Source organism: Diprion similis, chromosome 6 (genome assembly GCF_021155765.1).
Source record: "Diprion similis isolate iyDipSimi1 chromosome 6, iyDipSimi1.1, whole genome shotgun sequence".
NCBI classification, from domain to species: domain Eukaryota; kingdom Metazoa; phylum Arthropoda; class Insecta; order Hymenoptera; family Diprionidae; genus Diprion; species Diprion similis.
The window spans coordinates 23,502,097-23,511,582 of NC_060110.1; the positions used below are offsets into that span (position 1 = coordinate 23,502,097).

A 9,486-nucleotide genomic window follows, 5' to 3' on the forward strand; every position below is an offset into this window, starting at 1 on the left:
TCTTTCCAATGAAATTAACCTGAACGAGAAAATAGCTGCTGGTAGAATGTGTGCACAGTTGCACAGATATCAACATAAGCATCTGCGTTCCACATATTGTATTATGTATATACAATGGCTTCAAGGTGGGCAATTGTAACGTTATTTTCTTTGATATTAATTCAAAGTAAAGGTATCCGCTAAAATTCATAAGAATTTATCGACATCTTCCATCTCGATGCCAACTCTGTTAGGTATGATTGGATTACAGAAGTACAATTCCATTCGAGGAACAATCATCACGACTAAAATTCGTGTAGATTAATAATAATGTTTATTAGGCTTCTAAAGTGTGTACGAAAGCTTAAATTGCAAAATGAATGAAAAAAGTAAGATGATAAAATACATTCGGAACTATTATTCGATTGACAATATAATAGGTGTATACAATAATATTATATATCGATGTATAAACTCGGAATTTTGTGTACATGTGCTGTATACATATATACATGTTTTTTATTATTATACATATCGTAACAATGTTAAATACGAGGGCCACAATGTTGAACGTTTGCTTTCTAGCGAAGTTACTGTTTATTGTCGGCTAATTATTCACCACGCAATCGTGCGATTTCCAATTATAATGCTTGGGGTCCTTGCGAGTTCCTCAGTCGGCTGTTGAAAAATTATAAAATTTCATCAGCCAGTGTCTGAGGTGCACGGTGAGGATTCGGCGTTGCTATTTTCGTTGTTGCTTTCGGTCGATGAGCTATTGCTGCTCTTTACCCGTCTTTTCCGAAGTTTTGCGAATTGGAACTCCTCCACTGGAACTGTGATTCAGTTGAGTTAGTTAAATTATACATCAGGACACATATTGAGAATTGAAGTTGAGGGATGAAAAAAAAATACAAAAATAAAAAAGATAATATATCTCTACCGCGCGCTGCTTCAACCTCCCAACGAAAGACCCTGTGTTTCGCAAAGGTGCTGGAAAGAGAAAAGAAACGAAACGGAAGTAAAGCAATGGACAAGAACAAGAGGTAAAACGAAAATGTGTTACGTGTGCAGGGTAATTAACATGAAACGCATATATACATAAACAATAAAATATTTATATACAAAACACAAATAAATTATATATATATTTCGTAAGCCAGGTTCATATATGCCTAACCTAACATTATACAATTCAAGACGCATATTATAATAATATAATACAGCCAAAAAGCAGTGGATCCACCAAGCAATTCTCGCTTAATGTGAATGTTTTTTTCTTTACTTTTCAATAAAAATTGTTCTACTAAATTTACAATATAAAATGAATTCACACACTTTGACTGTACCACGTTGTACATCGTTTTACATTAACATTAAATAAATAACATGAATCATGATAACAATGATGATAATAATAATAATAATAATAATAATAATAGATTATATACACGTGAGTTAGTCAAGGTGTCGTTATTTGAGGTGCGCATCGTTACCGTCTGAGTCTGGATCTCCATCGGTAACATGGCTTTCCACAGGTAAGGGTAGAGGTACTATTTCGGGCTGGAGGGGCGGTGGACCTGGCACAATGTCTTCGACAATAACTTCCTCTGCCAGGCTACTCCTTACAGCCTCTGTCATACGACATATAAAAGAATTGGGCAAGTATAACAGGCGAAAATCTAAGTAAGTTGTAATTTAAGTGTTACAACTTATGATATGAGATGTCATTTTTTTTTATTGGAATGTATGAATCCTCGATTTAAGTTTAAGTTCGTTAAGTTCGTTAAGAATGTATTGAAGATCGAAGGAAATAACTAACCGTTGAATGCCTGCGGATATTGTTGGCTGAGTTTGGTCTTGACCACCCGAATCCGCTTGAAAATGTGATCCAAATCTCGTTTCATTTCTGCTAACAATGCGGTGTGTTTCTTAAACTCGACTCCCGCAGTCTTCAAACGATTTACCGATAGCTGATTGCAGTTTGTTAGCATTTCATTCGTTTTTTCGAATCTTTGAAGCCTGAAAATTAAATTGACATAATTATCACTACCGTATTTAATAAAAACACGAAAGTCAATAGCAAAGCATTCGAAATTAAATTTAAGAAATTCGGTAATTCTTGAACTTTTTTAAACCATTGACGTATTTCAAATTTCGCGCGGTATGCGGACGTTTGGTAGAAAAATCGATGAACGGGGGGAGAGGAATGCACAACATAACCTGTCCCGATTGAGCTTAGACTTAAATAGATATTTATCTCATATCCTCACATTTGCTTCTGAGCACGAATCATAGATTCTACATCTTGTTGATCTACGATGCCCGCTAGACCTTGGACGAAAACCTCCGGGGCTGTGTAATTTTGAAAACACTCAAAACTTCCAGCGTCGGATTCGGGTGTCCCTCGAATGGCCGCCATCTTTACCACACATTTGACTCTATGCGTTTGACAGTTCGACCGTGGTTCAACCACAGAATTGTATCATTGTATACATGCAACCAAGCCACTATCATGACTACGCCGCCTGGCGCAGCGACTGACTGCAATTCGGTAAGCATCATCTACGTTGTGCGCAGCTACCATTGCGCAGCTCTCTCCGACGATTGAGACTTGCGCGGCATTATTTGTTTCCGAGTAAATGCATTAAGCGTTATGAAGTGAAGAGTGTCGCAATTCCGTCGACTGAATATATCTTCATCAACGGCAATTTAGCTCAAAAATTTAGAATTTAGATTGCCATCTGAAAAATGTTTCACCTAATTCGATCGATGCATTTTTCCGTGTCTTATATTTGATTATGAGGTCTGGATCCACAGCGTGTGACTCAGATAAAGAAAGATTTGGTAAAATTAAAAGAACTTGAGGATATTGAACGCGATTTTTGTGTCACGATTTCGTAATTGCTACTTACAAATTTAACTTTCACAAACGTGGCTTTGCGTGTAGTATTATTTTTCGTATCTTGAAAATGTTACGGTATGTTTTTGAAAATTTGTAGTAAATTATATATAGCGCGTATCGATTGTTAAGTTATATTATATTAACAATTTGATATTATGGTATCTTATCCGATAACGGAAATAAACCGCAAAAACGTTGGCTGGCATTACGGATTCTCTGTATCGAGTGACCCTGTCAGTGAATCTTGAAAAATAGCAAGTGATGGGTAATTGCATGAATTTATTACACAAAAACAAGAGGTATAATACAATTGAGATTACCTAGAAAGATCTTATATTATTCAGTCAACGCATAAGGCATGGGTAAGACGAATAAGAAATAATAACGAGCAAAAATAGCTTACCACAAAAAATATGAAAAAAATCAAACTATAAATTGGAAAGAACGTTGAGACCGTTCGGTCTTATAATTTTTAGCGATGGAATAGGCCAACTGCGCAAATACCACGTGTAGGAAAGAAACGCCGGATGCTCTACCACTTGTAGTGAAGTTGAACCGAGCACATACCTATAATTCCAAGTTTAACAAGTTTATTAGTCGATTGTCCGTGACTGTGTCACAGTAAGGATTTGTATTAGTTTTGTTATGCATCTGGCCATTTTTAGATTCGGTGATCAGGAAATTAGTTTTCAAGTTATTTACCACTTTTCGGAAAGGTTTGAAAGACACTGCCTATTGGCTAATTTTTTATTCTTGACCAATGAGCTGGATCTTTCAGTTCTTAAGTTCTCAAAAGGTAACAAACAAACAGAACCTTGTAGAAGTGAGAAATAATGCGCTAATGTCAGTTGCTAATATTTGTAATTAGCTCAATCTCAACAACTGCAGTCGTCACTTATGCCAAAATACGGTTACTCAATGTTCGTGTTCTGTATTATCCACTACTTTCGTGATGGTAATCGAGCCAGTTACCGACATGTGCTTACCATTGAAAATTAGTTTCAAAATTCTATTTCTAGTCAGAGGACGCTAGGACTTTTTACGATTTACTGTAAGAACCACAGAATATTTGCGAAAAAAAAAAAAAATGCAACAAGTATTGTATTAATTTTTTTAATAAAATACATACGAATCAAAGGTTGGAAGTTTTGATTTATTTTTACAAAAAAATACGAAATAACGATCCATTTTCGTAATTCGCGGAAGGAAGTCAAAATATTGTCCATATTCACAACCAAGCTTGTATTTCTAATACACAAAATCTGATTCTGGATGAAACAGAGTTCAAAATACGCATTATTATATCACAAACGAAACAATTCCTATGAAATTAACGTTGCTCAATAGTTGTTTTGACTTTCAATGTATTTAAGAACGGATAATAACATGGGCGCATTCAAATTTTCACTGTTGACTGTTGTGCTTGTGTCGGTTTTCGGTTGGTAGACAAAAGGAATTCTTTATCGTATTAGCGAATCTGGTATAGTTGGGAAATGGCACAGAATATAAACCCGTTCTACTCGTCTCAAAGTACGCCTAACAAAGCTAAGGAGGAGAAGCAGAACGTCCCAAAAGACAACCATGCAGTGAGCAAAAGGTAGGCACAATTTCTACCTCGATTCTCCGAGCCTTCGCGCAGTATCGACATTCGGTCAAACGGAATTCAATTACTTACGTACACACTCGGTATGACCAAACTGGGGATTTCGCCGCGCTTTTCAGCCTCATAACCAAACTTTACTCTCTTTTTCCCAAACCCCTTATTCACGCCAAATGATATGCTTGCGTTTATTTCACAGGCTTCAAAAGGAACTCCTAGTCCTGATGACCAGTACTGAAAAAAGTGTATCTGCCTTTCCAGACGGTGAAAACCTCTTCAAGTGGATCGGAACCATAACCGGCCCTCGAGACACGGTAAGGTATTCTTGTCCCCGTCACACAGTTTTTGTCGGGAACAAATCTCTAAGTAAAAAATTTAAAACAAATTCTCGAGGCAACGGTGCTTCGAAAAAATATTTCCAGATTTTACGCTCGTCGCACAATTCCTGGGATGTCGATCGACGCGAGCATTCTGTGTTTCGAGATGTTGTCCACTGTTCACCGTGTCTTGTGACAACCTAGAAATAACCCAGTTGCTGGAGGTCTATTAGGGAAGATCTGATTGATAGCTGAGCTCGATTGAAAAACAGTTTCAAAATTATTATACATCCCAAATTAGTCCAAAGTCAGATTAGGTTTCGAGATTTTGTTCAAAGTGTGAGGCCACTCATTTGCAAATCGAACTAAAGACTTCAGCTTAACAGAATGAAATTAACGACAAGCAATTTCCAATTAGTTTGCAATGCTTTTCTATATTTGTGCTATCTGAATTAAGCTAGATATTATTGTACAAAATCCTGTTCTACTGGATCAAAGTGCAATACTGCAGTCACGGGGTGATTTATATAATTTAATGTACGATAAAAACAGGTATATGTGGGGCTGACATACAAGCTAACACTGGAGTTCCCGCATAGTTACCCGTACAGTGCTCCGGTGGTGCGCTTTGCCACCCCTTGCTTTCATCCAAACGTCGATTCAGCCGGTAACATCTGCCTGGATATATTGAAAGACAAATGGAGTGCATTGTATGATGTTCGTACCATACTTCTATCTATACAGTCCTTGCTAGGGGGTAAGTATCTTCAATTATAGTCGTTGTTTTATTTCTTGACAATGCTTGATCCTCCTTTTACCGATGCCTTTTACATCGGTCTGTAAAATCTGTACCAAGTATGAACTATATTTTTCTTGTTTCAATTTATAAACTGTTTAACCTTTCTAGAAATATATTCAATTATGATAGCATGAATAATTTGTCTGTCCTTGGTTTGTTTCCTGTAGAGCCGAACAACGAAAGTCCACTGAACCCTCAGGCCGCTGAATTGTGGCCGAATCAAACGGAGTACAAGAAACATTTACACGAAGAATACCGTAAAGCTCCCAGTCATGCCAATCAGGATTCATGATAAGCCTACTCTTCCATACTCCTCTATCCCTCTATTACCATTATCGTAATTCTCAGTACAGTCAAAATACACGTACATTTGAGATGTGCGAGAAACACGCATTATTATGACGAATATGTACCTATGAACTTTTTTTTTGTTTTCGTTACCCCAACTTTACTTTAGTAGACATACATACGAATGTTGATCACGTTTTTGACGTTATAATAAAATTGTAATATGTAATCGAAATCTCTTCAAAGAACAAATTAATACTTTGTGATTGCTAATCATTCATACCTCTACGAGGTTTATAATAATATAGTGCGAGTTACTTTCGCGTAAAGTGAGCATGTATACAAATTCATTTATATAGGGGACTGATCTCAAATACACGCCGTCTACATTCATAATTTTATTATTTGTTTGATTTTGAATGAAAACAAACGTTTATTTATTTTATATATGTAATAATAAATATAAATATCTGATATCTTGGTACAACAAGGCGCTGACGTATAGATTTGTGGATCGTTTTCAATTGGTTTATTATTGTGTAATGCTAAAATAAATATTTTAAAACCATGCACATTTTTTTCGCTTTATTTTTTTTTGTTTTGTTCTGTTGTGAAGTATGATGATTTGTCAATACGTGTATTGGAATTCCATGGTTTGATATTGCTTTGAATTTTGTGCAGTATGTAAATTCCAAAGTTCCGGATTTGAATAAAATTGAATATTCAAATTTAAGAAAACTATCCGCTGTTAGTAATCAACGACAAATTTTTTACGTTCATCTCGTGATATTTTACTTATTTGACCTTTATAACTTTCGCGTGATTATCTACTGTTTCTTACATGCAGGTGAGCAATAATTTAATCAAAATAAATATCAAGACAAAATTCAGTAGCTGAATAATTGTTACAATCAAATAGCGGGGCCAGCAGTGGCCATAAAAGCCCCCGAAAAATTTAAAAACATCGTAAACTGCGTAAAAATAATTTGGAAATATGGTGAAAAAAAATTTGCGAAAAATTCTAGAGTTCATTTTGTCTGTCGCCTAATGTCTTGTTTTGATATATAACGGTCGCAGCCGCTAATTCTAAATTTAAGAAGTTGAATATGGAAAGGTGATGCTTTTACCGGCTTATGAATATTTTTTGTTCATCAGAAAGGCAATTGCCTAAACTTTGAAAATCACAATATATCGTAAATTACGAAATATGTTGGATATCTATGCATGGATGTGAAAAAGAAATGATTTCAAAATTGAATTCAACGATTTTTGTGTGTGAGCTCACGCGGCGCTATCAAAGGTAGAAACTCACAAAATCAGGTGAATAGTTTGGTACGAGAGTTTTTTTTACTATACTACAGACACTATCGTAGTCGTTAGTGTATCGGTTTAATCGAACAGAGTTAATTAGCAGTAAAATATGCTGTCGTCTGTGGTGAAGCAAGTGGTCAATGCAATTGTAAAAAAAGTACCAAATTCGACTAGCAGCAAGCTAGTATTTATTTCAGCGACGAGAAACATGTCAACGAATTCTGAGGTACGGTAAGGCGAGAAAAAACATATGAAATGCGGAGAGGTTATGTGTGCTCATATTATTCTAAGATCCAATTATCTGACTGGCATGTTTACCAAGTGAATCAAACATCTCCCAAATTCTTATATGTTTGATTTAACATGTTTAGGAACAAAAAATCAACGTCAAAGGGCGGGACATAAATTACGTAAAAGTGGGCAGAGGTGCTCATCCTGTTCTTCTGCTCCCAGGCGCCCTCGGTGTGTAAAGAGAAAAATAGATGCGCAACGATTCGACTTTCGATATTCGAATTAGAAAAGTTCGCTGTACCCGTTATTGCCGAATTCTGAAAAAATATGTTTATCTGCCTTTATCACAAAAACTTTTCTTTGCACCAGTGTGTTCTTACTTATACCTATTATTTTACTAACAATTTTTTTTTGCAGGGTCGATCTGGACAGATTTCAAGCCTCAAATTACGAATTTGGACAAAGATAAACTGACCATTGTCGCATGGGATCCCCCTGGATATGGGAATTCCCGCCCACCGAACCGGACCTTTGGTGATGATTTTTACAGCAGAGATGCGGACTTTGCTCACGATTTGATGAAAGCAATTGGTTTCGATAAATATTCTCTGCTCGGCTGGAGTGACGGCGGCATTACCGCACTTTTCTTAGCGGCCAACTACCCCGAGAGCGTTAAAAAAATGATCGTAGTTGGTGCCAATGCTTACATGTTACCGGAAGAAGTTGAAGTTTATAAAAGTAGGATGAATTCTTTCGATACCAATCAGGCACATAAGTTCCGATTCTTTACTGAAATATTTAGCAAGCTATAGCTTTATATAATTGTCTAGATACACTTCAAAGTATATACAGTATTTATTGAATGGAAATATTTATTGATCGGTGAAAGGATTAACAATTGCAAATTGTCTTCGGGAAAAAATCTTTTAGAAGAAAAAATTTTCCGTGTCGGGTTGTCAAATGAATACCAAATCCGTCAAATGATATATCTTTTCATAGATAAATTCGTGATTCGCGACCTTTTTGCTGCGATCTTTCGAATGTCTTTGGAATTTTAGTTTTTCACAAGTTTCAAGCATGATGATCTTCTTCCAGGTTTAAGAAACATAGATTCTTGGTCCGAGCGTATGAGAGCTCCAATGATAGCTGTGTACGGTGAGGGATACTTCAGGAGCACTTGGGCCTCGTGGGTTGACGCACTTTCGAGCATATATGAGAAAAACAAGGGAGACATTTGCATGAATTTACTGAAACAAATTCAGTGTCCAACGCTGATTGTTCACGGAGCAAAAGACGTCATGGTTCACAAGGACCATCCAACGTTCCTCGCAGAAAATGTCAAGAATTCAAAGTAAGTGCGGCCGTCTTTTTTGTACGATCCTTTTACAATTTTACTCCGAGGAGCGTCGTACTTTTGTAAAATACACCACTGCTAATTTGTTGTGTTTTCAGAGTACACATTTTCGAAAATGGAACTCACACCCTTCACTTGAAATATCACGAAGAGTTCAACCGTCTCTCTGAACAATTTTTGTTGGAAACTGATTAGGACGGTGATCGCCAACTTCCAATAAGAGTCGCTAAGTTTACGTTTCTGAAAATCGATGAAAAACAAGAACAAAAATATTTTATTTTAGGAACAAACAACATAACTTAAAAACATCGAAAAGTTCAATATATTTTGAATTCATAATTGTAATCGCCTCCCAGCACGTGTTAATATTATCCGAAAATTTTTATATTTACAGGAAATTTTTTTTGTTGCATAATATAAACATATTGCTGGGGTGCGATCAAAAAAATTCAAACACGATCCAAATAACGGAAACTCTAGTGTGTATCCAATTTCTTTCTATTTGGTCGGTACTACGAAAAAATGTTGGAAACCTAATACCCCCTTATCTTCACAAAGGTTTTCCTTGTTTCCCCTAAAATCACCTGGCTTGATGAAGCCTATATATTATATTTTTGTATGATCCTTACATGGCACTGAGATAATCACGTTAGATTAGTGAGGATAACAATGATTTATATCAACTAATGCTAATTGTTCCCTTCA

At 36.1% G+C, this 9,486-nt stretch overlaps 3 protein-coding genes across 4 annotated transcripts; 2 read left to right on the top strand and 1 right to left on the bottom strand.

The window, feature by feature from the left end:
• Window positions 1-405: 405 nt before the first annotated feature.
• LOC124407192 (kxDL motif-containing protein CG10681) lies at window positions 406-2,421 on the bottom strand. 2 transcript variants are annotated; one of them, XR_006929294.1, is made up of 5 exons: window positions 2,250-2,421; window positions 1,799-1,998; window positions 1,473-1,610; window positions 627-812; window positions 406-592 (listed from the first exon to the last, which is right to left on the bottom strand). XR_006929294.1 is itself a non-coding variant. In XM_046883069.1 (5 exons), the coding sequence occupies exons 1-5, from the start codon at window positions 2,396-2,398 to the stop codon at window positions 765-767; spliced, it is 585 nt and encodes a 194-aa protein (XP_046739025.1). In that variant the 5' UTR covers window positions 2,399-2,420; the 3' UTR covers window positions 633-764. The 2 variants fall into 2 exon arrangements, 1 of the variants encoding a protein (XP_046739025.1); XM_046883069.1 differs by lacking the exon at window positions 406-592 and adding an exon at window positions 920-969 and having other exon boundaries at window positions 633-812; window positions 2,250-2,420.
• A 1,843-nt stretch (window positions 2,422-4,264) lies between these two features.
• On the top strand, window positions 4,265-6,457 carry LOC124407154 (ubiquitin-conjugating enzyme E2 C). Its single transcript, XM_046883009.1, has 4 exons — window positions 4,265-4,478; window positions 4,681-4,795; window positions 5,351-5,555; window positions 5,765-6,457. The coding sequence occupies exons 1-4, from the start codon at window positions 4,375-4,377 to the stop codon at window positions 5,887-5,889; spliced, it is 549 nt and encodes a 182-aa protein (XP_046738965.1). The 5' UTR covers window positions 4,265-4,374; the 3' UTR covers window positions 5,890-6,457.
• Window positions 6,458-7,227: 770 nt separating this feature from the next.
• On the top strand, window positions 7,228-9,064 carry LOC124407188 (valacyclovir hydrolase). Its single transcript, XM_046883061.1, has 5 exons — window positions 7,228-7,422; window positions 7,568-7,658; window positions 7,845-8,165; window positions 8,523-8,778; window positions 8,880-9,064. Exons 1-5 carry the CDS (start codon window positions 7,306-7,308, stop codon window positions 8,974-8,976), a joined length of 882 nt encoding a protein of 293 aa, XP_046739017.1. The 5' UTR covers window positions 7,228-7,305; the 3' UTR covers window positions 8,977-9,064.
• The last annotated feature ends 422 nt before the right edge of the window (window positions 9,065-9,486 follow it).

Excerpts from the sequence above, each read along its gene's own strand:
- LOC124407192 (XM_046883069.1), bottom strand. The coding sequence starts at position 2,398 with ATGGCGGCCATTCGAGGGACACCCGAATCCGACGCTGGAAGTTTTGAG. Across the intron at positions 1,999-2,249 it reads ATTCGTGCTCAGAAGCAAAT|GCTTCAAAGATTCGAAAAAA; the intron begins GTGAGGATATGA and ends TTTAATTTTCAG. Across the intron at positions 813-919 it reads GGAGGTTGAAGCAGCGCGCG|TTCCAGTGGAGGAGTTCCAA; the intron begins GTAGAGATATAT and ends ACTGAATCACAG.
- LOC124407154 (XM_046883009.1), top strand. The coding sequence starts at position 4,375 with ATGGCACAGAATATAAACCCGTTCTACTCGTCTCAAAGTACGCCTAAC. Across the intron at positions 4,479-4,680 it reads AACCATGCAGTGAGCAAAAG|GCTTCAAAAGGAACTCCTAG; the intron begins GTAGGCACAATT and ends TTTATTTCACAG. Across the intron at positions 4,796-5,350 it reads TAACCGGCCCTCGAGACACG|GTATATGTGGGGCTGACATA; the intron begins GTAAGGTATTCT and ends CGATAAAAACAG.
- LOC124407188 (XM_046883061.1), top strand. The coding sequence starts at position 7,306 with ATGCTGTCGTCTGTGGTGAAGCAAGTGGTCAATGCAATTGTAAAAAAA. Across the intron at positions 8,166-8,522 it reads AGAAGTTGAAGTTTATAAAA|GTTTAAGAAACATAGATTCT; the intron begins GTAGGATGAATT and ends ATCTTCTTCCAG. Across the intron at positions 8,779-8,879 it reads GAAAATGTCAAGAATTCAAA|AGTACACATTTTCGAAAATG; the intron begins GTAAGTGCGGCC and ends TTGTGTTTTCAG.